This window comes from Pistacia vera, unplaced genomic scaffold (genome assembly GCF_008641045.1).
Source record: "Pistacia vera cultivar Batoury unplaced genomic scaffold, PisVer_v2 Contig1043, whole genome shotgun sequence".
Classification (NCBI taxonomy): Eukaryota; Viridiplantae; Streptophyta; class Magnoliopsida; order Sapindales; family Anacardiaceae; genus Pistacia; species Pistacia vera.
Genome location: NW_022195075.1, coordinates 15,954 through 43,442, shown reverse-complemented (window position 1 = coordinate 43,442; position 27,489 = coordinate 15,954). Strand labels below are relative to the sequence as shown.

At 38.9% G+C, this 27,489-nt stretch overlaps 3 protein-coding genes across 3 annotated transcripts; 2 read left to right on the top strand and 1 right to left on the bottom strand.

Annotated features, from left to right (window-relative positions):
- Nucleotides 1-14,824: 14,824 nt before the first annotated feature.
- LOC116126887 (acyl-coenzyme A oxidase 3, peroxisomal-like) lies at nucleotides 14,825-17,188 on the bottom strand. Its single transcript, XM_031412567.1, has 9 exons — nucleotides 17,178-17,188; nucleotides 17,097-17,123; nucleotides 16,844-16,961; nucleotides 16,651-16,758; nucleotides 16,343-16,521; nucleotides 16,134-16,233; nucleotides 15,994-16,032; nucleotides 15,545-15,664; nucleotides 14,825-14,929 (listed from the first exon to the last, which is right to left on the bottom strand). Exons 1-9 carry the CDS (start codon nucleotides 17,186-17,188, stop codon nucleotides 14,825-14,827), a joined length of 807 nt encoding a protein of 268 aa, XP_031268427.1.
- Nucleotides 17,189-18,357: 1,169 nt separating this feature from the next.
- On the top strand, nucleotides 18,358-19,216 carry LOC116126879 (probable xyloglucan endotransglucosylase/hydrolase protein B). The gene is made up of 3 exons (XM_031412554.1): nucleotides 18,358-18,748; nucleotides 18,838-18,938; nucleotides 19,028-19,216. Exons 1-3 carry the CDS (start codon nucleotides 18,358-18,360, stop codon nucleotides 19,214-19,216), a joined length of 681 nt encoding a protein of 226 aa, XP_031268414.1.
- Nucleotides 19,217-24,834: 5,618 nt separating this feature from the next.
- LOC116126869 (mitogen-activated protein kinase kinase 9-like) lies at nucleotides 24,835-25,767 on the top strand. Its single transcript, XM_031412546.1, has one exon. It carries the CDS (start codon nucleotides 24,835-24,837, stop codon nucleotides 25,765-25,767), a length of 933 nt encoding a protein of 310 aa, XP_031268406.1.
- The last annotated feature ends 1,722 nt before the right edge of the window (nucleotides 25,768-27,489 follow it).

Here is a 27,489-nt window from a genome sequence, read left to right as displayed (position 1 = left end):
ATTAATAAAATTACGTAGCAAGTATGACCCAAACTATGTGAGAAGTATCCTATATCCTATTGAAATTCAATACAAATCACTGTGAAAAATAGGATTAACACCATGCGTTTGGGCTTTTGATGCTCAACTCTCTTTAGGAATTCATCTATTAGATGTTTTTGTCAGTTATCAGATAGTGATCAGCTTAGGATCGCTCCTAGCTCTCGGATAGCAGTCCTAGCTTTCAGATTGTTATAGCAGATCAAGATCTCAGCACCCAATCATGCCAGGCATAATTCGGGCTCGAGATTGCAACCTATAGTGGGACAGCCATTCAGATCAAAGATGTGAGTTTTGAAGCGGGATTATGCACTCCAAAAACTTTTTTTTTTGTGTTGGGGGGGGGGAGTTGTTGAGTGGCATCTATTATGCCAAAAATACACACTGACATTAACACCACTAATCATAATGAGCTGTCAATCCCATCAATCAAAGTTTAGCAAGCAACCAAAGACAAAATGGTATTAGCTGTCAAAACCCAAACCGCCTCAAAAAGATATCATATAACACTTGTGCCAACTTTATCAAAATAAAAGGTCAGGATGAATGAGAGCTCTCCACATGTCAAGACAACTTACAAAAACACTCATTACATCAGACTCAACTATATAAATGAGCAACAATCTCCATCGAAGGGAGGCCGAGCATATGAGAGCTAGACATATATTTGAACTTTAACCATTATTTTTCTCTGCAAATAAAATATTAATTACTCCATATTTGTATGCCTCATAGGCAATATAAGAAAAATAATCAGAGAATAATGAAACCATAGTGGATGTAGGATTCACTTTAAGCATTCGATCCACTATAAAAATCTCTCTTGTCAATCTTTTATTTATGTTTCTTAAAACATATGTCATCTCAACACCATAATCATCTCACTATAATCTGCTCACGTGTGACTTCTTAGCATTTTACATGTGCAAAGTCGTTGGTGTCAAAATCAAGCATCAACAGGTAATTTGGTGATGTTTAGCTTCCCGTGGTAAAATCATCATTTTGCTGTCTAGATCAGTAAAAATTATCCTTATAGTATTAACATGATTTTCTGGAGATTTTTGGAGTTTGAAACGTATTCTTCCTTGGGTTTAGAATGGAGCCTTGAACCTTAATTGGTGGCTTTATACCCTGATTGTGCTCGATTGTTATATCGCACCTCCTTGACAAAAGTAGACACCAACTTTTTTTTTTGTTCCATTTTTAAAAACTAAATTTAGTTCTTCAATTAAAAAATTTTAAAAAACTAAAAAGGACCAATTATTTATTTTTTTTTTTTAGAAAAACCATTGAAAATACAAAATTAAAAAAATTTAATAAAAAGAAAGAAAAATTAAAAAAAAGCTCTTTTTTCCTTTTTTTTTTTTTCAAATTTTTTAATTTATATTGTTTTTTAATTTTATTTTAATCTTGCATTTTTTTAGTAATTTTAATTTATTTTTTAAAAAAGATACAATGTAAATGTATATTATTACTATTTTGCCCTTACGTAAAGTTAAATTTAAGTAATTCCCTTGGTCCAAGGATTTACAGCATTATTATTCCTCAATGAAAGATTTGTAACTTGTGTCCTCTCATAAACGTTTTGAAAATTTTGGTCCCTAATTATAATATCCTATAAATGATAGTAGCACTAGCATGCAAAATGAATGAAATAGGTTCTGATCCACTGCATGTAGTGGAAGACTGAGCTCTAGTACTCATGATCATTAATATATATTTTTTGAGTTAATGACATTTTCATAGAAAAAGCCACTTTAGTCCTTGTTAGACAAAGGCTGTTATATTCCATTAAATGATGTAAGGGCATTTTTGTCTTTCTACACTGATAATTTAAAGATGTGGCAAGATTGAGGAAAGGGATTCGGCCTTTTTTTTCTTCTTCTTATGTTTATAGTGTTTTTAACTTTTCTCTTATTATTTTTTTCAACTTTTTATTTTTTAATTGAATTTTAAGAATTATAGTTGAAAATTTCATAATTTATTTGTCTAGAAGGACAAAAATGACCTTACCACTTTGTTATGCCGAAAAAAAGTAAGGATGACATAGAGCCTCGTCAGTAAAAGATGGTCAGAGTTCAGAAGGGTTCTGCACCGTCCAGGTGCGGTCACGTCACGCCTAGCGTAAGTGGCATGGCTCCTGTCAGTGTAGTAAGTGAGTGCCAGGCCAATAAGCGGCTGGAAATTGCCCATGTGTCAAGGCCCTGCTTTAATCAAGGAAATCCCTCGGGCAGGTGATCAATGGGATGCAAAGAAAGGATTTGCACAGCACCTACCCACTTCAGCTTTCATAATCATTACCTTGAACTTTCCCACTATAAATAGAGGATTTCCCTCTCATTTGTGGGGATTAGCTAATTTTACGCTGAAATATCTCTCTCTCTCTCTCTAAACTGCCACTCAGCTCACTGAACGTGACCTGATCACTCTCTCTTATTAATACAATAGCAGTGGATGTAGGATTCGCTTTAGAGCATCTGAACCACTTTAAACATTGCCTCTCACCCCTTAGTTAACTTAATATTCCCATATCACGTGTGACTTCTGAGTCCGCTTAGCATTTCACACGTACGAGAAGTTGGTGTCAAAATCAAGCATCAATAGTTTGGCGCTAGAAGGAGGGTCTGATTTAGTACCTACTCTTCATCAGAAAAATCTCTGACTAATTGGTCCCACAATAACAAATAGCTCGTGGTTTTGAATCTGAGTGAACCAATTATGGTAATGAAGAAGTCCCCTAAGTACAGGGGGACACTTCTCCCGAAGTGCCACCTATCCCACAAAATATCATGAGGGATATTCCTTCAAGCTCGTGGCCCGACCCAGTTGTCATGAGTTACCTGGAGAGGTTCAATAATACTCTTCAAACGGTCTGCTAAGGGCTAGACCGATTGGATCGGGTCATGCCACCCGAATCCAATAAGGCAGTGCCACCGTAAAAAACGCCAGCAGGTCGCGTGAAAGCGCGGAAAAGGGTAAAAGCCCATACCGCATGTACTGTAACGCGTCAGAGAAAGGGAAAGCAAGTGGCGCACAACAAACCCAAGGGCCCCGAGGGACTCGCGAACACCGATTGCGCCCCGCATAGAATACCTGTGGCATTGCAACTCGACGACATGTCACAGCATGAGCCGTCTCGCGCCACGTCGCACGGGCATGTTAGAGTAGATGCCTTAGAGCCAATCAATTATTGTAGAATTGACTCTTTGTAATAATGTTCATTAATCAATAATAAAAGGCATTTTATTCTATATCGCGTAAATCATTATTATTACAATATGTATTGATATATGTCCTTAGAATGGTAGAACCGTGACGAGGGTATCAAGTGTTTCAAATCTTGATAGTGAGAACCCTATGAGCACATATGGTGGCCATTCTAGAAACGTCCTTAGCCCCAGTATTATTCTGAAGTAAGGGCACAGATAATACGGTAAGGCTATCATAGTGTTGAACGACCCTGTCGAAAGGCAGTGACTGATCTCACTTGTCAAGGTTGTTTGGTGACAACCTGGTGCAACACATGGGTGCTTGTTGTAGGCGGATATACCGCAGCAAGTTCACTGGACTGACCCACCAGAGGATTCCATATGGATGGTAACCCCAGTGTCTATGGAACAAATCCTCTAACGAATGGTGGTGCATGTGATCCTTAGACTTGAGATCACCGGAGCGCCTTGTGCACCGATTGGTACAGTTTGACACTAGCCTAACGCAGTTCTATTCAGAGCTGTCAGTACGGTGGTGATTGGCTATATCAAGGAGTGTATCAAGACTATGGTGGATTGACAAAGGATTCATCACTCCCGGGTACGGGAGAAGTTATCTCACGGCGCAATTCAGTATATGGCAATGACACTAAAACTGTGGCCACAGTGGGATTGAGTTGTTGCTCTATCCAGATTATAATACGGGTCATTGGTCCAGAAACTGAATATATAATATCGAGAGTAACCGAAGGTTGACACTATTTCTATGCCTTCGTCTCGTCGAGATAACGTATGATGAAAGGATCGTATTGTACGGTAACCATATCGTTGACAGGTAGCTACTTTGCTGAATCCGAATCTATCGGGTGGCCATGATGCCTTGCTAGGGGCCAATCTTGGTCTGTGTATTAGTGAGACGATTAATTGGTGTTAATCGCGATACTATACACTACCGGTATGATGAGGAGCCTATGGGTCACACACATAGAAGATAATTTAAGACTCAAGAAGAAAGAAGGGCGTTTTCGTCTTTTTAGGCGAAAGGGTATTTTGGTAATTTCACAGTGCAATTAAATTTGCTGAGGTCGTAGCCTTTATTTAATTTATTAGAAAAATTAAATAAGTGAAATTACGTTTAAATATGTGTTCGCATATATTTAATTAAATCATCATTATTGTTAAATGTTAATATATAGATTAAATATATATTAATTGATTTTAATTGAGATAATGATGAAATAAAAATAAAATATCTAATTGGGAGTGTTTGGTAACATGGGGTGTTTGGGTTGGAGCCCAAGCCTATTCCATATAGGAATAAGGCAACTTAATTTACTATAAAAGAAAATGTTTCTTTGTAAAATAAGTTAGTTTTTCATTACACTCATTTCTCTTTGAAAAAAAAAACACACAGCCCCATATTTCCTCTCCCACGGCAGTATTCCATTTTGCCCAAAATCAATTCATTTTGATTTTTCTTCTTGATTCTTAAAGCTAAAGAGGATCTAGCGAATCCCTCCTTAGTTCTTTGTGATTGTCTTTGTGTGGACTACGTGGGTTCGATCCTACACTTGGGTCGGTAGCAAAACGTTCATTGACAAACGTGCGTATGTTTTTCTAAACTCATGATTTATTTTTCTGCAGATTTCTATTTTAACATAAATTGTAAAATTGTATTTTTGATCTTGGCTCAATGGGAATGATCCTTGTTATTATGATTTTGTTTTCCGCTGCGTATATGGACCGTTGCCTAACAGGGCACTCCTACAAAAGTGCAAGGTAGGGAGATTCCCAATATCGCCAAAATGACGACTTCGATTGTCGTCGTACAGGGGATTCCCATCGTTCGCAGGTCGGTTCTTACCACCATAGAGGTCGGGAAGACTCCCCGAAGCACTCGATGCAATCACACGGCTCTAGCCAGCGTGTGCCAAGATTGGCTGGAGCTTCCGACCGAGGTGAGGAAGAGTTCGATTTGCAGTTTTCCTTAACCACAACCGTGAGGGTCAAACCCACGTTGTGAAAAGTAATCCCTAGGTAGCTCCGCTGCCTCAGATTGAGGAACTACATCGAGCTCTGGATCAGCTCAAAGCTTAGCAGAACGAGCAGGTGAAGGTTGTAGAGGCATCTCCCTTTTCTCCAGAAGTGTTAGCTACCCCCCTCCCATCGAGATTCAAAATGCCCGACATGCGAGCATTTGATGGGAACTCTGATCTGCAGAATCATCTGTACGAGTTCAACGACCTCATAGAACTCCACCAAGTCTCTGACTTGGCAAAATGTCATTGCTTGACAGTAACCTTAAGTGCCCATGCCAAACAATGGTTTAGGTCACTCCCAGCAGGATTAGTGAGCTCGTGGCCTCAAATGAGCTCGACATTTTCAGGCACTTCCAGGCAAACAGAAAGTTATCAATGCCACTAAGCTACTTGAGCAATATACGGCAGAAGAGGGATGAACCCCTCCAATCTTATATAGACAGGTTCCATAGAGAGCTCCACAAAGTGACTCATACTCCCGAAGAGTCTGTTCGGACTCTCATCGTTGTGGGAGTTCGCCTGCGATAGACTTATGGAAGGAACTGCAATCTAAGGATGATGTTTCTCTCACTTGCTTCTACAACCTTACTGAAAAATACCTCTGGATCGAAAGTTCCATGGTAGCTCTTAGTCGCCATGACCCCGGTCCGTCGGATAGTACTCCCAACCAAGGGAGAATAGGAGGGTTGATCACAGATGAGCTAATGACAATCAGCAAAAAGGAAAGAAGCAGCGGTACGAGCCCAAGAAATCCTATGCCCCAGTTCCTCGTCGCGATCGCGACAAGAGTCAATACACTCCTCTGAATACCTTGGTATCGACTATTTTGGATAAATCAGAGGAGGTCGGTTTCCTCGGAGAGCATGAGCCTATTAAGAATCCCATGTTGGCTAGAAACAATAAAAAGTACTGCTATTATCATTGAGATAATGGGCACCACATCGATGAATGTCGGGCCCTCAAGCAAGCAATTGAGGACTTCATTAAGCAGAGGCACTTCAAAGAGTATGTTGATGACTCCACTCCTGTTCAGGAGAAAAATCAAGAAGAACCAGGGAAAAGGCATCGTGGTTGCAAAGGTCTCTACAGTGTGGGGATCATCTTTGGAGGACCACACCTCGCGGGGAACTCTTGAAGTTCCCAGAAAAGGTATGCTTGGGAAGCCTGTCATGACCTTATAAGTGTCATGAGCACGATGTTGCGACCCGCTAAAGTTCGCAGAGAGGAGGAAATCACCTTCTCCGAGAAAGATGCGATGCAATTGTATCATCCCAATGAGGATGCTCTTGTCATCATGCTTGAAATAGGTCGGTGCGAAGTCCACAGGGTACTGGTGGACAATGAAAGCGCCATAAATATCTTGTTTTAGCGAGCCTTCGAGAAGATGAAACTGGACGAGGCAGATCTAAAGCCTACCTCTATCCCTCTATATAGTTTCACTAGCGATCATTTGATTTCTAAGGGGATGATCTCGCTCTAGGTCACGTTGGGAGAAACAAACGAGCTGACCAAAATGATTGAGTTTTTAGTAGTAGATTGTCCTTCCGCTTTCAATGGCATCTTGGGACGACCTCTACTACGAAACTTCAAGGCAATCACCTCAATATACCATCTGAAGATGAAGTTCCCCACCTCGACGGTGATAGGGGAAGTAAGTGGATCTCAATGCGTATCTCGCGACTACTATGTAAGGGCAGTGCAGATGGCGTGCAAGGGAAAGGGAGCACCAGTTGACATCCCTACGTAGGCAATGGCGATCAATAGGATTGAGCCACAGCCTAGCCCGATTGAGGATAACATGGACCTCGCATCCAGGAATGCCCTCATAGTGGGTCGGTAGAGGATCTATCCAAGGTTTCGATCGATCAAAGTGAGCCAACCCGAATGTTGAGGATCGGTAGTAATCTTAACCCTTAGCTCACCAATGACCTGACTAGTTTCCTTAAGGAAAATGTTGATGTATTTGCATGGACTCATGCTGACATGGTCGGGATTAGCCTGAATGTTATATGCCATGCCCTGAATATTGATAGTGCAGTTAGGCTGGTTCGCCAAAAGAGAAGAGCAATGGACCCTGAGCTATATGCCGCCTTGAAAATAGAGGTGGATAATCTCCTTTTAAATGGATCCATCTGAGAGGCACTTTACCCGAGCTGGGTTGCCAACCCGGTCTTAGTAAAGAAGCCTAACGGCAAATGGTGGACCTGTGTTGACTTCACCGACTTTAATAAAGTCTGTCCAAAGGATAACTTTTCCTTGCCAAGGATCGACTAGCTCGTCGATGCTACCTTCGGGCACGAGCTGCTAAGTTTTATGGATGCCTACTAGGGATATAATCAGATTTTGATGTACGCATCGGACGAAGAGCATACCTTATTTGTCACAGATCGGGGGCTGTTTGCTATAAGGTTACGCCCTTCGGCCTAAAAAATGCTGGGGCGACTTACTAACGATTGGTTAATTGAATGTTTTTCGAGAAGATCAGAAAATCAATGGAAGTCTATGTTGATGACATGCTGGTCAAATCGCATGTCGTTTCAGATCACATAACACATTTTGCTGAGATGTTCGATGTACTCCGAAGGTACATAATGAAGCTCAATCCCCTGAAGTGTTCGTTTAGAGTATCCTCGAGAAAATTCTTAGGGTATATGGTTAACTAGAGGGGAATATAAATTAACCCCAAAAAGATTCAAGCTCTCTTTGATATAAGGAGCCCGACCAACCGAAAACAAGTTCAGAGTCTTAAGGGGTGAATATCGGCTTCATATCAAGAACAACAGATCACTGCTTGCCATTTTTCAATATACTTAGGGCCAACAAGAAGTTCGAGTGGACTCCAGATTGCGAACAGGCTTTCCAAAGCATAAAAGAGCATCTCAGAAAGCCACCTCTCTTGTCCAAGCCGCTCCCTCAAGAAATTCTTCTCCTGTATCTATCTATCTCTCAGCGTGCGGTTAGTGCAGCTATGATTCGGGAAGAAAACAAAGTCCAATGGCTAGTATATTACGCAAGCAGGCGTCTACTGGAAGCCGAAATGCGGTATCCAGAAATAGAGCGATTAGCTTATGCCCTGCTGGTCGCCTCTAGAAAGTTGTGACCTTATTTCCATGCCTACATTATCCACGTATTGACCAACTACCCGCTCAAACAAGTCATCCAAAAGCCAAAAGCTTCGGGTAAGTTGCTCAAGTAGGCGATGGAGCTAAGTCAGTTCAATATGCAGTACAGACAGAAAGCAACCATTAAAGAGCAGGCCGTTGCCGATTTTATTTCAGAGTTTTCACACCAACTGATTCAGGAATCCGAGCAATAGCCCAGCGAAGTCACTCAGAAAACTATTCAGAATCTATTGACCTAGAGCCTTTATATCGATGGATCCTCAAACAGGAAAAGAGCCGGGGCAGATCTTCTCCTCCTTAGTCCCGATGGGACTCGCATCCATGGTATCCTTCGGTTTGGGTTCAAAGCTACCAACAACAAGGCCGAGTATGAAGCACTATTCGCTAGTCTATGGTTGGCAAAAGAAATGGGGTCAACCGTTATCAGTATTCACAATGACTCCATGCTGGTTGTTAATCAGATTTTGGTGGAGTATTAAGCTAAGGAAGAAAACATGATCAGTTATTTGAAGAAAGCTAAGGCCACACTCGAGTCTTTCAAGCACTTCGCGATCGCACAGATTCCTAGAGACAGTAATTCTGTCACCGACGCCCTGCCAAGAATAGCCTCATCGTTGGGCTTAGATGCCCCATAAAGTATTCTTGTTCGGTACATAGAGATCCCTAGTATAAGCTCGCCCGAACAGGCCTTGGTTACGATAGAATCAGTTTCCTAGATGACCCAAGTTATTCAGTATCTTCGAGATGGGACCTTGCCCAATGACAAGGTTGAGGCAAGAACCCTACGGACCAGAGCTGCTCGTTACACACTCATAGGAGATAAATTGTATAGGCGAGGATTTAGCGCCCCTCTTTTCTGATGTATAACGACGAGGAAGCAGACTATATCATGAAGGAGATACATGAAGGGATCTGCGGTAATCACATTGTCACGCGATCCCTCGCTAACAAAGTTCGTCAAGGGTACTACTGGCCCCTACTTCAAGAGGATACCTTCAACTTTGTAAAAAAGTGTGACAAGTACCAACGGTTCGCGAACATACCACAAGCTCTTTCCCACCAGCTCCTGGCCATTCTCCATATGGGGAATTGATCTTATTGGACCCATGCCAGTCGAAAAATGAGGGGTCAAGTATGTTGTGGTCGTGGTGGATTATTTCACCAAGTAGGTCGAAGCTGAACCCTTGGCCGCGATCACTACTAAGAAGCTCAAGGATTTCATCTTCAAAAATATAGTGTGCCGCTATGGAATTCCTCATACACTCATCTCTAACAATGGGAAGCAATTTGACAACGAGGAATTCAAGTAGTTTTGCGATGAGCTGGGGATCCATAAAAAGTTTTCCTCAGTCGCAAGACAGCAAGCCAATGACCAGGTTGAAGCTGTCAACAAGACCATCAAGCATACTCTGAAAGCTAAGCTTGGCGTTGCCAAGGGAAATTGGGTCGATGACCTCCCAGAAGTCCTATGGGCATATAGAACAGCTACGAGAACCTCTACTTCAAAAACGCCTTTCTCGCTAGCATATGGCTGCGAGGCGATGATCCTAGTGGAAGTGGGGGTTGGTTCACTTCGGAAGGACCTGTTCAATGAAACAGACAATGAAGCACTTTTGCATGAAGGTTTGGACTTAGTTGAAGAACATCACATCAAAGCTAGGTTAAGGATAGCAACCTACCAGTAGCGTGCAAAAAGATTCTTTGACTCTAAAGTCAGGAGAAGAAACTTTCAGGTTGGTGACCTGGTTCTGAAAGAAGTCCTTCTCGGTACAAGGGAACCAAGCGCGGGAGTATTGAGACCGAACTAGGAGGGCCCATACCGTATCGCTAAGGTGATATGACCAAGGACTTATCAGCTCAAAAGGCTCAATGATTCTGAAGTACCGCGAGCTTGGAATGTTGAGCATCTTTGCCCCTATTATCAGTAATTCCAAACTCACTCTTTTAATTTCCTTGTAAAAATTCCCTTGAAAGCTTTTTAATTAAGATCACTTTTAAGCCAAATTCATCTTGTATAAATGTATGAGTTTGTTCCTTGCATTGTTTTTATGTTTCTGTTTGCATATGCAATGTTTGTGAAGTATGAAAAATTATAAGTGCTTATAAATAATTTAATATCGTAAATAGCTAGAGGACGTCCTCCTGTTCGCATATGTAATTGTGAAGTACGAAAGATTATAAGTGCTCACAAATAATTTAAAAAATGATCATTTTATTTATAAATTTCTAAGTACAAGAGAATACGCAAGGGCAGTCAAAAGCAAGGTTATGGGAAAAACAAAGGTAGGAGTGATTACTGGTCTTCGTCCCTAGACCCTAAAGTTGAGACCTCGGTATCTCCAGGTTGGTCGCCGACCACCTTGTCAACTATCAGGTCCTCCGAGACGCACTCCTCCGGTTGATCCTCTTCCAGGTGAGGCCCTAGACCTTCCTCCTTATCATCGGCTCTCTCCATGGAGGCAAGGATCCTCTGGTAATCATCCGGAAGGTCGGTGAGGTCCATGGTCGGGTTCTTTGGCTGAAGGGCATAAATGGACTGAATCGACTAGTCAGCAGCTTTCCTCTCAATTTCCAATTCTTGTCGCTTCATCTCTTCGGTTAATGAAGCGACCTACCCCTGGGATAATTCGAAGTCTGCCTTGAGTGTCCTCTTCTGCTTCTCGGAAGTTTCTCACAACTAAGCTCTCTCTTCCTTCTCCTGCAAGGCCCGTTCAAAGTTCGCTCGTAGCTCTAGCTCTTTCTCGCCACCCTCTTTGGTGAGCCTGGCCACTGTCCTTTGAAGCTACTTAAGCTCCTCTCCCCTTTTCTCCAGCTCGGCCTTTTAGAAGTCCACCGTGTGAAGAGCAGAGTTCCTCTCTGACATGTACTGGTTCGTCTCAACGATGTGCAGGCTCAACTCTTCTTTCACAGCTGCTAAGTCATGCCTCAGCTACGTGTTCTCTTCCTTCAACTCGAAGAGTCCCCCGGCAGCTTCCAGTTGGATCTTTTGTTGGGCCTAATGCATGGCGAGCAAAATTGCATAGTGAAATAAGTAAGCATTAGACTGTCTCCTTAAAAAGAGTACAGTATTGGAAAGTTCTCAACGAGGACAAACCGTCTTACCTGGCTTTGCATTTGAACCGCCTTAATCATCAGGTTCGTAGGGTTGGAGGCCATGAGCTCTTCAAAGACTTTGGCAAGTTAGCACTCTAGAAGGGTGAACACTACCAACTGTAGGTGCTCCGGAAGTTGACCCATAGAGTCCAACACTGGTATGTCAGCTCTTGAAGTAGAGGGCACCTCGCCAGTCGGCCCTTTGCCTTCTCTCTTCCCCAAAGTCGCGGCCTTCCTTTATCCTCTGCGCGAATAGACCAGTGTAACCCCGGTCACGTGCCTCAAGCTCCCTCCCAAGCGAGAAGCCTGATAAGGCTACGACCTCCCAGGCTGCACCCCCAAGCCTTCCGGCTCGGACTTTGATTCCTCGGGTTGCAGCACTCTTCTTTTCTTGGACTTTTGGCCCATGGTCTTCTACTTTGGGCGTGCGGCCACAGGCTAAGAAGGTTCTACCGGTTGTACCTGCGCTCCTTCAATAGGAGTATCGCTAAGGCCCGCCTCTGTTGGTTCCATGGCACCGACCCAGAGGAAAACGAACCCCCTCTCTCTCAACAACCTTGGCACTTTAGGTTGCATATTCGCTACATGTAGTTACTGTTAGTAAAAGAGTTCGCTACATGCAAAAGCGAAAATCTGGCAAGACTGCGGACACTTACGAACACTACAAGAAAAATGGCTTTCAGATTCTGGCAAAATTAGACGCCGATAGTAAAATTTAGATGCTAAATGTCTTGCGTGTCTAACTTTCATAGTCACCACGTAGTTGCAAAATCGCTGTCACAAAAAGTATGGGCGTCTAAAAAGTTGGTTAGACGCGGAAAGTTTTTTTTTAACGACTAGCAAATTAGTCCCTAATTGTTGGTTGAAATAGTCCCTAGCTTAGACGCTAAATGTGCAAAGGTAATTTGGTAAAATTGTATCGCGACTAATCAATTAGTTGCAAAATGTACCTTTTAGTGACTAATAATTTGTCACGAATGCCACAAAAATTAGACGTTGAAGGTGTAAAGGTAATTTTGTAAAAGTTTTTTGCGACTATTTTATTAGTGGACGAATGTATCTTTTGGTGACAAAAATTTGGTAGTTAATTCTAATAATTAGACGCTGAATGTGGAATCCAAAAGGTTTTCGCGACTATTTTATTAGTGGACGAATGTATCTTTTGGTGACAAAAATTTGGTAGTTAATTCCAATAATTTTAGATGCTGAATGTGGAATCCAAATATGATAAATTACTTTTCGCTACTATGAAATTAGTTGCAGAATGTGTTTTTTTGTGAGAAAATAATTAGCGGCCAAAGCATTTTGCTTTTAGCGAGGAAATGTATATACCCAATTTGGTTTCTTACATTCTATAACTAATGTTTAGTCATTAAAAATTAATTTTTTGAATATAAATAATATAGTAACCGATTGTATATGAGTTTTGAAAACTAATTATTTTAGTAAGATATTATTGATTAGTCTTTACTGTTGTATTATTTCTAGAACTAATACTTTAATAACTAATTGGTTAATATTTAAGAGCATTATTTTTCCTCTTTGTAAACGACCTAGTTTATACATTCAGTATCAACAAAATAATTGACACAATATAAAAATCTAATTACTAACATCAAATATCATATTTTCATATATATATAGTAACACTTCTTTATGCTTTAGAGTTGTTATCACATCTTTTACCTTATGAATACGTAATAGCTCATTAGCATGAATACCTTCTTGTTGAAGCCAAAATATTTTTAATTTCTCAAGCACGTTTAGAGCTTCATGGCACAAGACTTCTTATATTTCCTTACTATTATCCTTAGGATTATTTCCTTTCTCTTCTTATCTAATTGCAACAATAATTTCTCCTTTAGTTAAAGCATACACAATTTGTTGCTCATTTGAATAATCGAAAAAGACATTAATATTCATTCGATTAGTGTAGTGAAGTTGTCGAATTTGATCACTCATGACTCTTTTATTCTCCTCATCCACTTCATTTGTAATTTACAATTCATTGACATTAGTAGTCCTAATTTTGCAACGCTTAAAACCATTGACAATTGTCTGTGGCTTCACATTAGTTGACCATACATCAATTGCATTTACAGTTCCATCAATGACACTTATTTTTGCTGGTTCTAAGAAACGATCTTTTATCCATCTCAAAAGTAGGCAATCGAAGCGCTAAATTGAGATCCTAATATTACTAAAATATGAATTATAAAATAAGAAATCAAAACTATAATTTTTGTAACTACACCTCCATTAAATTATAACCTCCTTATAATAATAAAATTAGTTAGTCACACTATTATGACTGTAAAGAGGTTTTACTGTATGTATATATATATATACATAGATTTTTATGTATGATGAGCAATAAAAATTCAAAATGCACTATCATATGTGCATAACAAAAAAAGAAAGCATGCACCCCACATTTTCATAAGTAGTTGTCTATCTGTGCATAACTAACAAACAAAATGCCCATCCCTTGTATACTGTCTAGGGATATATGCAAGCAATCCTAAATAGTCCAAAAAGATGGTCCTGCCCCTACGTCAAAATATCTATTGCCCATATAAAAAAAAAACTAACCATCAATAGTGTTAGCATCTCAAGTATCACTAGTTGAGGTTCTTGAAACAGCTGTAGCAAATGAGAAAGACTCTTCATCAATTGGAGATGGCAATCGCAATCGAGTTGGAGCTCTAGCAGGTTGGGCGTGTGCAACTGCTATAGTGATCTGCTTCAGCATCTCCAACATTTGAAAATGTTATTCTTCAAGCATTTTTATTTTCTGTTTATGTTGATCAAATAGGATGAGCTGCTCCTCCAATAGTTTAATTTATTTTCTTGTTGTTGCACTATACGTCTTAACTCTGCTTCTGCTGCAGTATCATGATGCTGAGTCTGTGAAAATGCAAAATTTTAGTTAAATCCGGAAGCTTTACCCAACACTTCCTCACATATTTCTGCTTCTATTTTTTTCACTTTCCCTTGCTTGTGTTTCATCTTGCAGCTCTTATCATTTTTTCCTACCATCAATTCAATGCATAATCAATAAGTCAAGCAAGAAACTAAATAAATAAAAATTAACTATAATTATTCTGAGGTATACAATATGTGACAAAAACTTATGAAATAGCAACAGAAAAGAAAGACTACACCTTAAAGTTCACAGAAATTAATTTTACAATAAGAAAATGCAGTACATTCAACAAAAATCAAATTGATGGAGTAAAAAAGCAAGTATCTCACAGATTATCAATCTAAACTTCAATTCCCTAGTTTAAGATTTCAATTTACATAACTTATACCTTCTTTTTTATGGTTGTAGTAGCAATGGTGCAGTGTTCTCAGCCTCGGTCTTCAAGTCAACTTTAAGATCCTCAACTAGATAAACCCCCTTACATTGACCAACCATATATCTCTGTGAAAAGAAAAATGGCCAAGAAACAATTACCTTAAAGCTCTTTATGTTAGCAAGTAGCAAAGTTTCATTTCCTGGAGGAATGGAAAAACATGCATAGCCATTTCGAAGTGAGATTTATGGAGAAAGTAAAATTGAGTATAAATATAGTTCCATATTAATATTTAGCCATTGATCAAGACACTAAAATTGGTACGCAAAGCTTCCAAATTAATATGGAAACCAAAACTGATTATTGCAATATGCATAATTTGAATTAAAAGAAACAAGAGGATTATTAACATGCAATCTACATAAATAGCAGGCTATAATATAGTACTAAGAAGTCTAAAATCTATAATCTACTAAAGGTCAAACATGGAGGAAATATAAACTAATTCAATAAAAGATCAAGTTCAAAAGTCTTCTTATGCCCCAACGCTTTTAGGAAGGCCATTAAACAATTCATGTCATTTCGAAAGAAGGTAAGTCAAAATCTAACATTTTCTCTGATATCTATTCCTGTCTCCAACAAAAATGTAGTATATAGATATGCAGGTCACTTGTAAACAATTAATAGGGATATATTGCAATTCTTTGTCATAATTTATAAGAAAGAAGACCATAGACATTAACCAGCTGCATCAGGACATTGTTGTCCCCTTCAAAAGTAGATTGCACATCAATTTCACTTTTCAAATGACCAACATGATTTTCAGTCTTCAGGCCTTGTCCTCCAATTGCTTCACGGCATTCCTAAAAGACTAGTAGTCTGAATCAGACCACTTAACATGAATGTAAATAATCGATGTGTAGTTGAAGTTCCTGACCTGTAGTGTTCGTTGATTGTGCCAGGTAAAAGTAGCCTTGAATGCACTTGAAATAACATGAATGGTTTTGTTTGACTGAGGTGTCCTATTAACATATAACATCTTCATGTAGTTTGCAGCAGAACTCAAAGCATATCTGTTGCAGAATCAATAATGGGGAGGAAAGGGGGAGGATAGCAATAGAATTAACAGCACTAGTTTATTAGTTAAAATCATCAATAGATGACGAGATGTTAGCTAAACTGCTATATTTACATGACCAAATGTTAAAGCGGCCATGAAAGCTGCAAATCTCTAAAAATAACACAAATATATAAGAGTTTAGAAAGTCATCTTATCAGAAAAATTAAGCTAGAAGAAGATAACAATATACCATCTATCAGTAAGGTAATTACCTGATCTGGGTCTTTGATTGCACTAAGATATTCTCCATCAGGTGAAACATCAGCAATTGAATTCAACAAATTCTCATTGGGGATTCGGACATTATCAAACCTGAAAAAATTCCAAAACTTTTGAGTTACATCTTAACTATAGAGAGCATAATTTTTTAAGGTCATTCAAACATAAAGTTGAGCAGTTTAGCTACAAAAGTTCTTATAACTCTTTCCAAATTCGACCATTATCAACCCCATTCAACCCAATTTTATGACCACAATCAGCTATCTGGATATTAGGACAAATTTTACCATCTGCACCCCTGATCTGGCAAATGAATGCATGAACCCCTTGATTTTTCCCATTAATTTCAAGCTGCAAAAAGACCACCGTCTGTGTTGCATGCTAGACAGGCAAAACAACAAAAACTATGTAAACACAGATGCTGCAAGTACAATTTCCACCCATGGCATGGGAATCAAATTGAACAACAAAAATTGCCAACCAAATCTTAAAGAAAGAAAAATTTCTTACATTGGCCGCTCCACCAATACAATATTTTTGAGCTGACTCACAAGGAGTGTTTATAACAAACTCTCCAGTGTTTGAATCATAAGCGGTAACTGTTTCAATTCCTTTAACCTAAAAATAACAAACCCAACACAAAGTTCAAAAATTAAGAACATAATAAATTCCACAAATCAATTAACAACCTTGACATACATACATTACTTCCATGTCCCAACTCCGTCATTGCAAAGCAACCTTTTACCACATAATTCTCAGTGTCTTTCAGACACTTGTCGTGGTGTCGCGTCGTCCCCAAAAACTTTATGGCCCCACCCCTGCATTCAAAATCCATAATAACTTCAAATCAATGACTACATTACACATATTCTAGTCTCTTAATCCTTAAAAAAGGACAAAATAACACCAATATTCATAAACACATATGTTACTAACTTCAAATGAATAACTACATGACACCACCTTCTTGTCTCTTAATCCTTAAACAATAACAAAATAACACCAATTAACAAACAAAAACGAATGCCAAATACCGCATAGCCATATCAAAATCTCAAATAAGAAAAGAAAAAGCCAATTAGCAAACAAAAATGAATGCAAAAATACCCAAAAGCCATATCAAAAACTCAACAAATCATCAACTTAAAACGAAAGCTAAGTACTTGTTTCGCCTTTTTTTCTACTTTGCGCTTCCTCTCCTCTTCTCTCTGCTTATTCTTCAGCTCCTTCTTGCGAGCACTGAACACGCACACAACCCCACAAGAAAAAATCAATAAACTAAAATTTGATAAAAAAAAAAAAAAAGACGAAACCCAAATGAGACAATAAGACTATAAAAAAAAAAAAAAATCCCAGATAAAAAAGAGACAGAAAAAAAAAGACGAAGCCCAAGTTTAAGAGGCATTATCTTACTTTAACATGCAAAAGTAAGAGGCACTGTCTCGTTAAAGTAATCCTAAGTGCTTACATGATATAACAAAGAAGATTCACAAAAAGTCAGCAGAAGTAGGAACACAAAGTAGGCGAAGAAGATTCAGCATTCTAACAGGATTTTTACTTTGGAAAAGGGGTACTTTTACTATATGGTACAAAATAGCCAAAGAAGATTCACAAAAAGTCATCAGAAGTAGGTAAGAAAAACACAAAGTAGTACCAGAGAAATGAAAGCACTTCCACAAAGTTAAAAAAAAAGGGAGTTCAGCAACTGGAGATTCAGCCGTCAAATAGAGAAGACAAGGCGAACGGAGTGGAGAAGATAAGGATTAAAGGCAAAAATTGGAGAAGAAGAGGCGGACGGAGTGGAGAAGTGGACAGCAATTGCGTCATTGGTGGGGTTTTAGTGGTTTGGGGACTAGTGGTGGAACAAATGGATCGGGGTAGACGGGTCAATTCTAACCCGGTTCGCATTAAAGAGGGTTTAATTCGAACCGTAAATAAGACGGGCCGGATTGAATCTAATCCGTATGTAACTCCGGATGGGTCGGGTTAATATATGAGAACCTGACGACCCACGGGTTACTATTTTGTCCTTTTTGGAGTAGGACCGCCAACCCGGCGGGTTAGCTGTTGCAACAACGGGACCTGTTTCTTCTTCTCTTTCTCTCTACTGTAAGCTCTTGACCCTGCAAAGATCATACATTTCTTTCTTTTGCTATTACTTTTTCTCTTTTAGAAACTAAACGAGTCAAAATGCTTTGTGTTTCTGCAGAAAAAATGGCTTCCTTCTTTTGGATTCTGCTTCTGGGCATCTCGTTTATGGTGTCGGCAACAATGGGAGCTCCCCCAAGAAGGCTTGTGGATGTCCCATTTGGCAGAAACTACGCGCCCACTTGGGCTTCTGGGCATCTCGTTTATGCTACTACTTTTTCTCTGCTAGAAACTAAACTAGTCAAAATGCTTTGTGTTTCTGCAGAAAAAATGGCTTCCTTCTTTTGGATTCTGCTTCTGGGCATCTCGTTTATGGTGTCAGCAACAATGGGAGCTCCCCCAAGAAGGCTTGTGGATGTCCCATTTGGCAGAAACTACGCGCCCACTTGGGCTTTTGATCACATTAAGTACTTCAATGGCGGCTCTGAGATTCAGCTTCTCCTTGACAAATACACTGGTATGCTTCAATTTGTAATTTTCATTTCATTGAAGACTTGTTGATTAATGTTTATTTTAACATTTGAAAAATGTAACTTGGAAATAAGGGTACTGGCTTCCAATCCAAAAGATCTTACTTGTTTGGTCACTTCAGTATGCAAATCAAACTGGTTCCTGGGGATTCTGCAGGAACTGTTACTGCTTTTTATGTAAGTTTTGTTTTTGTTTTATTTTATCTTCTTTTAAACAAAGCATTTATGGTTTATATTAATCTTGTGTTGTGTATCATCAATTGCAGCTTTCTTCTCAAAACTCAGAGCATGATGAAATAGATTTTGAGTTCTTGGGAAACAGAACCGGCCAGCCATACATTTTGCAGACAAATGTCTTCAGCGAGGGTCAGGGTAACAGAGAAAAAAGGATTTACCTTTGGTTTGACCCAACAAAAGGTTACCACTCCTACTCTGTTCTCTGGAATATGTATTAGATTGTGTAAGTTTTTCAACTCCCTGTTTCTCATTATTCCATCATTAATCTATCACAAGAGGAAAAAAAAAAAAAAATACAAATTTGATATGTGTCTGATATACTTTAAAAACTTTCATTTGAGTAATAAAACAATATTCTTTTATTGATACAAAAGAAAATTGTGTATTTTTTTCTCTCTTAATTTTTAAAATAAGTATCTAATAACCCGTTATTTGATATAGTCGTGAAAACTATTGTGTTTTCTACTATGAGCATGAAAATTTTGAAAAAACGAAATCTATTATCTTGACTGGAACATTTCTCCATATGTAGGTTGGCTATATTAAATGTTACACACTTGTAAATATTCTAACCGGTTAAAGCTGAAGTTGGGTAGACAAAAAAAAAAAATTAATTTAATTGAATTATTGATATTTGAAAAGTTAACTAAAAACAATTACATTTATAAATTATTAATTATTCATTTGAAAAGTTAACTAAATAAAAAAAAAAAAAAAGGGGTTAACCCGGCCCGACCCGCAGCCTAACCCGACGGGTTAGGGTTGGCGGGCCGGGTTGGGCCAACTAATCCCCAAAAAAGGCGGGCCTAACCTGGCCTAACTTTGTTGGCAGGCGGGTTAGGACCGGCCCGCCAAAATCAGTAACCCGTCGCGGGCCGGGTCGGGTCGGGCCGGACGGGTTACCTTTCCAGCATTATTGGGGATTTTGTATAGATAGTGACAATGAAGTGGAGAAGTTAATTAGATTGTTTATTTATTTATTTTACTTTTTTTAATTTGAAGGGTTCAAACAATTTGAATTTTGGGCAAAATTGTTTAATTTTTTTTTTTTTTAATAAAACCAGGTTTGGGGTTTTGTGTTTCTTTAATTCTAGATTTAGGGACTTTTTAATTTAAATTGTTTACTTTTGAAATTTAAAAAAAAATTGTTTAGTTTTTAATTTGTTTTTTAATAAAATCAAAAATTTGGTTTTTTTATATTTCTATGGACCAAAACCAAACCATTTTACCGGATAATCGGAAAACCAGTTTGGTTCGGTTCAGTTTCTACATTTTTCTTAACACCTGTACATTTAGGTGTTGAGGATACGTCTCGCCAATAACTCACTGAAGTTAACAATCTCTATTAGAATAGGCATGGTGTAAGCATCAGAGTCAGTGAGCAAGTCATCGTCTATTGAACGAGAGTGGTAGAAACAAGAATTTTTTTTCTAGTGCCAAAAATAGGTCGATTATGAGGGTTTGCACAAATGAGTGAAATAGCGAGTAAGCATAAGTTCTAGGGAAAAAATTGTGGAAATAGTTAATGAAAAAAGGGCTGCAAAAGTTTAAGGAAATTTTTTTTGTTTTTTGTTTTTTATACACTTAATCATTCACAGTTAAAATCTGTCAAGGATTAATAATACAACAGTCAAGAACAAGATTCGCAAAATTTATTTTAACAAATTCCTTGACAGTTAATAACTGTTAAGAATCATCCAAAACGGTAAAGAATTTTTTCAAATTTTTAACAATTCATAAACTATCAAGAATCTGTCAAGAATTACAATTCTTGATAGTTTTCGAGAATGGTCAAGAAAATCTGTCAACTAATTCTGTCAAGAAATGAGGTTTTTCCAATAGTGAGTTGTAGTCACCATTTGTAACTTTCATGTTTTGTCAACCATCAATAGCAACTAATATTTTAGTAGTTGCCAAAAAAAATATTTTTGCAACTAATGTTGTAGTTGCCACTTTCAAATTTCTGATTTGCAAACTTTTTGTAACTAATTGATTTTGACTACCAATAGTATATATCATTTTTAATAAACAATATTTGGTGGCTAACATTTTGGTTGCGAAAAAATCCTATTAACAACTATAATTTTAGTTACCAAAATAACATACCCAAAATTTCAATTTATTTTAAATAGGAACATGGGGTGCCCAAACTCATTCGCAAAATTTACCATACATTTGGCAACTAAACATCTTAGTTGCCAAAAGAAGATAATTTGCAACTAACTAATTAATTACGCAACAATAATTTTAGTCACAAATTAAAATATTATTTTTTTCATTTTACCGGGAAAGTTGGGGCCAAAAAAATTCATCAACTTTTAGCGACTAAATACATTTTAGTTGCTATACATGAGTTTTTGCAACTATTTGTAATATGCACAAAATAATTAGTTGCCAAATGTACCCTGGGCCCTTTGTAATTATTGTCAGAAGCTTGGATATTTCGGTAATTGTATTATTTTGTAACTATTTTTATTAGTTACAAATTAATTAATAAATATTTGCATCTAATTTAGCAACTAGTAGTTGCTAATAATTGTTTTTTGTAACCATAATTTTAGTTGCGGGATCTCTTGTTGTAGTTGCCAATTGTGTTCGTGCAATTAATTAGTCGCTATTGTGATATTTTAGGCAACAAATCAAATTAGTCGCAGAATATTAATTTTAGACACCAAATGCGAGAATAAATTGGCCCTAGAATTTTATTCCCCTTTGCTCGACTGATTGGAATTTAGTTACTAAATGTGGGGTATCTGCAGCTATTTTTTCCTAGTTGCAAAAAAATTGGTTGCAAAGAGTACTTTTTCTTGTAGTGGAAGTAAGGGTTCCAAGGTCACTTCAGAATTGATGAAGCCATACTTCCTCAAATTGGCGATTGTCACGAGCAATTTTGCGTCGTGACAGTGATCTGGCAGGTTACTGAATAAAATTATTTGGTTGAAGTCAGAGAGATCTGTCAACTTGGTCGACTTGTTTCCTATGAAGAGACAAGAAAGATCGTTAGAAAATAAATCCCAAAAAGAAAAGAAAAAATTTGCTAAGTACAAAAAGGGAAGACCTGCTCGGCTTCCTAAAGTGGTAGATGCCATCGTAATAGAAAAAGAAAAACTTGGTCTCATATGCCCCGACATTACTGTGGTAATTGAATATGCCTCCCTCGATCGTGGATCGCTTCGAGAGGTAGTAAGAATCTTTGTCCTTGCTCTTTTTAAATAGTACGAGCAAGCGAGCTCCAGCGCAGTCAACTGGCCAAGGCCATACTTGGCACACGCAATATACATAGCCACAACTATCATATATGTGTTAGGCATCAGCTGTAAAGGTGTGACCCCGAAGTGATCGATGATTGACCTAATAAAAGGATGGAAGGGAATTAGTGCTCCGCATTTGAATATAGCTTCAGAGATCGTAGTCATTCGCTCTGGCGGATTCTGAGCTGTATGCGACCTATACCGATAGACTTCTACGCTAAGTGCGTATTAGTCTACTGCCTTCTGTATTTCCTCTCAGGAAGCCGCTGACAAAATCTCTTACGCAGGACCCACTAGGGCATCCTGCGCCTGCGAGCTCATCCCCTCATTTGTTTTGGTCCCTATAGGGTCCATCTCTTCTACGGTCTGAAAAAGGGAGACACGTACAGATTACTCAGTCTCCGTACATAATTTTTTACGACGACGTGAAAGAACAAAACCCTAATGTATCTTCCAAAAATCCTAAAAAATCCATGGGGACCACCCCCAATGATTCGTACCCTGAAAACCTATTCCTTACAAAAGTCTAGCTATACACACCCACCATTATCACCTGGTTATGTTGTCCACGAAACAGAAAAAGGAAAGCAATGGAAGGATCTTCCTTACTTTTTTTTTAGCTGTGGGGGTTGAACTTCTTACTGTTAACGAAAAGTGTGCACCAACTTGAAGGATTGAAAATCTGGTCTCGCGAGAGCTTTTTGCTTTTTCTAAAAGTATGAGTGTTGTGACATTGCTTAAGGTGAGCCTAGGGAAACGGCGATTGGTCTTCCCGAAGCCAAGCGACGTTTGGACGGAATGCGTCTCTCACCGTTGATCGCGATCACGTGTCATCAATCGGTGAGAAGGAGTAAAACCGCCACACTTCAAGAAATTCAATCACCACGACTCTCCATTGAAATAATCGAGCGACGGCTCGATTCTCTCCTTCACATTAAATGCGCTCTCATCTGCATTTGGTGCCTTGATAAGGAATGTCGTTTCAACATGACTTGCATTTAATGTACATGGCTGACACTTATTGCACACAAGACACATTTGTCAAAATAAAGGACACTTCATTAATGGATTAGCTGTCAAGCGCAACGGATAACTTCTGGAGAGGTCGTTGGAAAAGAACAGTCCTTGTTGCATGTTGGTTGCAAAGCAATGTGATTCCTTGCCTCCAACAAAAATATTCCAAGTGTAATCGGGTTGTAGACCTCGGTTAAGATAAAATGTGCATCGATATGGCACTGAGTAGGGTCTAATCTAGGTCGTTGACTTCGCGGATGAAGACCATCTCAGGTCGCTCGTAGAAAAATGTTCTACGACCTCCTTGTAGCTAGGTCGGTTCAACCAGGCTTCATTTGGATATGTCAAATCATGGCATAATTATGAAGTTCTTAAAAACTGGGGGACTTCTGTTATGCTAGAAAAAGTAGGGCTGACGTGGAGCCTCGTCAGTAACGGATGGTCAGAGTTCAGAAGGGTTATGCGCCGTCCAGGTGCGGTCACGTCGTGCCTAGCGCAAGTGGCATAGCTCCTATCAGTGCAGCAAGAGAGTGTCAGGCCAGCAAGTGGCTAGAAATCGCCCACATGTCAAAGACTTGCTTTAATCGAGGAAATCCCTTGGGCATGTGATCAATGAGATGCAAAGAAAGAATTTGCACGGCACCTACCCACTTGCAACTTTCATAATCATTACCTTGAACTTTCCCACTATAAATAGAGGACTTCCCTCTAATTTGTGAGGATTAGCTAATTTTACGCTGAAATCTCTCTCTCTCTCTCTCTCTCTCTAAAATGTAACTTAGCTCGCTGAACGCGACCTGACTACTCTCTCTTATTAATAAATAGCAGTGGATGTAGGATTTACTTTAGAGCATCCGAACCACTTTAAACATTGCCTCTCATCCCTTAGTTAACTTAATATTCCCATATCATGTGTGACTTCTGAGCCCGCTTAGCATTTCACACGTGCAAGTAGTTAGTGTCAAAATCAAGCATCAACACATTTAATGGAATGTAATAACCTTGGTCTGACAAGGACTAAAGTGGGATTTTTTCTGATTTTATTGGATCTATTTTAAGACTTTACGGATGAAAATGTATTAATTAACTCTATATTGATTACCTAATGGACCTAATTGGTACGCTACACGCTATTTATCCTTGTTAAATTAACGAGGATACCTCCACTAGACTCTTTGATTTAATTGCGATTCAAGCTTACCCGGACTAGTTAACTGTAGAAAAGTAAACAAAGCTCATTCAATTCAACTGCCCATGCAATGCGTACCACTACAGTTACCGTGTTAACTACTATATTTATTAAAAATTATATCCACTTTCGCTTAACTTTGATCATTGTTTAAGCTGATTTTTGCTTCCGCGGAACAATATGATAATGGATTAATCCACTAATACCATCTGGCCGAGTATTTTTACCACTATATATAATCCTCGCATGGCGGCATGAAACTCCATCCATCTCCATCTATTCGTCTTCATAATTTTAATTTTTCATCACATTTCACATTCCGTAATTTTCAGTTTGTTATAACTTGAAACATATCACATCATTGAGATTGTGGAGAAGTCATATGTCTCTTCTTAGGCATAGACTACAACTCAAACTCCAGCTTCTTCCAGGACCGCATTCTACCCTTGGCTATCTCCCCAAGACCGCCGCCGTATCCACCACTGCATTCCAAGAAGTAGGCAACGTCTTTGATTTTGAGAAAATTTGTGTTCTAGGTCATGGCAATCATGGCATTGTCTACAAGGTACGCCACAAGCACACTTCAGCCATCTATGCCCTTAAAATTATAACAACTGACTCTCAAACCTCCCATGAAACCAAAATTCTAGGTCGTACAGACTCCCCTTTTATTATCAAATGCCACGGTATCTTTGAACCGCCGGCGTGGGCAGGTTCAAAAGCCATTCTTATGGACCACATGGATGCGGGAACACTTGGTTCACTACTGAAAACTAATGGTCCTTTCTCTAAATCCTCGATTGCCCACATTGCATACCAAGTACTCAACGGTCTCCAATACCTTCATGCAGGCAACATTGTCCATTTAGATATCAAGCCTTCAAATCTCCTAGTTGATAAAAGACTGAATGTGAAAATTGCTGATTTTGGAGTAAGCCAGATAGTGCATGAGCATGAAACACCCAAAAGTTTCTGTTCTTACGTGGGAACATATGCTTATATGAGTCCTGAAAGATTGGACTCTTCTAGGTACGATCCCAAATATGTGTATGCGGGAGATGTATGGAGCTTAGGTGTGACTTTGTTGGAGCTCTGTGTGGGTCATTTTCCTTTTTTCCCACCTGAGAAGAAACCCAGTTGGATGGAGGTGGCGTTGGTGACATGCTTTGGGGAACCTACAAGCAATATCCCAGAGACAGCAACAGGAGAATTTTTAAGCTTTATCAAGTGTTGTTTGGAGAAGGAGCCTGGTAAGAGATGGACAGTGTTGAAACTATTATCTCACCCTTTCGTTTGCGGGGTGAGAGATGGCTAAAATGAATTAGCATTAATTGTTGATCCACAGCTCTAGAAATAAACTGAGTTTAGAATTAGAAGTCAATCTATCGTTGAGTGAAGCTGTGAACTCAACTTATCAGCATCGAACTAATAGTTTAGGGGTTCTACTCACATCCTACATGCAATATGTATTTAAAATTATATATATTGTAGGGAAGAAATAAAATTTTATAATAGCTAAATTCAGTTATTTGCAATACTTGCATCGTGTTATCCAGGAAAAGCTTAATTATGTTGGTGGAAGGATATAATATTTTTGAAGCAGCACGCATCTCACATAAATTAGCGAGGTTTTCCACGCACACGGCACACGCGGCTTGTTTGTGCTGTGAGTAAACCAATATGCCATTAATTAAATTAAAATACAAAACGAAAAATGATGAATATGATAGGTGTACTTTTTTATTTTTGACCGTGTTTGTCCATTTTCGGTTGGAAATTAAGGCTTTGAAAGAAAGAATCTTTTGTCCAAAGACTAAAGACTTCAAAACAGTGGAACAATAACTAATAAATAAAATAAGAAGACCTACTGCATATCTGAATTTGGGAAAAAGGTTCACAACAACCACAAGCCATGCACAAATTCATTTAGTGATTGGAAATTAAGCCCTCGTTAATATACACGCTAAAATCTACAGTTATGAAATGAGGTTTGATCTTGTGAGGTTGAGGACACTGACAATCCGTTGAACCTGCACACAAAGAAAATAAGTATGAAGCTTACGTAAAACACTAGTGTGGTGTCTGCCGTAGGCACTCCGACGCTCAAATCAGTAAGCTTGAATGAGGTTATTTAGTGAGGGCTAGGGGAAGGAAGGGTTTACCAAAGTCTAATAAGAGAATATAGCTACGACAAAAGTGCTAGTTCTCAAGAGCAAGAACTTTAATTGCAAGTAGGTGTTATTGAATAATGGATCCTAGATGTAGGACCTCTCTTTGTATAGTGGCCATAGGATCTTCGAATCCTAGTAGGACTTTGAGTTCTATAATGTCAGAGTTCTAGTAAATAGGAAAGAACCTGATTTATTTGCCTTTGTAGGATTGAGAGTCCTAATTCACATAAGATACAAGATCTTGAGTGAATTAGGATAAAGCCCAAATAGGAAGTAGGTGTATTAGGGTTTAGTGGGATTATGAACCCTTAGAGGATATCATGGACCAAAGGGCCTGGCCCTTGGGTGGGCTAATGACGAGGTCCAATCTGGATGATCCAAACTGGACAAGCTAGTTTCGTGTCATGGGTTTGGCCCATGACATAAACCTTGACGTAGACCCAACCATAATTAGGCCATGGCCTTGGGCCATGTAGTAGATGTTTTCATGCTTAGGCCTCATAAGGCCCAAGACGATTTTTGGCCTATACAGTTAGCCTCCCACTCTCTAAGTTAAGAAGTACTTAGCTTGGAGAGTATTCGACTCGAATGGAGATTAATCAGGCCGGATGACAATGTCCCGAACTGAGTGAGAGTACCCTCGATTAAGTGAAGGTGTTCAATGTTGAGGAATGATGCAAGGTGCATCTATTGTAGATGTCCCCACTCGGTTAGCTAAGCTAAACGGAAAGATGCAAGGTGTATCCTTTGTAGATGTCCCCACTCGGCTAACTGAGTTGAGTGGGAGGATGCGAGGTACATCCTTTGCAGGTGTACTCAATTGGTTGATTGAGCCAAGTAAGAGGATGTGAGGTGCATCCTTTGTA

Excerpts from the sequence above, each read along its gene's own strand:
- LOC116126887 (XM_031412567.1), bottom strand. Across the intron at positions 16,759-16,843 it reads AGTTGGGACATGGAAGTAAT|GTTAAAGGAATTGAAACAGT; the intron begins GTATGTATGTCA and ends TGTTATTTTTAG. Across the intron at positions 16,234-16,342 it reads AATGGTCGAATTTGGAAAGA|GTTTGATAATGTCCGAATCC; the intron begins GTTATAAGAACT and ends GAATTTTTTCAG.
- LOC116126879 (XM_031412554.1), top strand. The coding sequence starts at position 18,358 with ATGGCTTCCTTCTTTTGGATTCTGCTTCTGGGCATCTCGTTTATGGTG. Across the intron at positions 18,749-18,837 it reads TCTCCTTGACAAATACACTG|GTACTGGCTTCCAATCCAAA; the intron begins GTATGCTTCAAT and ends TTGGAAATAAGG. Across the intron at positions 18,939-19,027 it reads GAACTGTTACTGCTTTTTAT|CTTTCTTCTCAAAACTCAGA; the intron begins GTAAGTTTTGTT and ends CATCAATTGCAG.
- LOC116126869 (XM_031412546.1), top strand. The coding sequence starts at position 24,835 with ATGTCTCTTCTTAGGCATAGACTACAACTCAAACTCCAGCTTCTTCCA.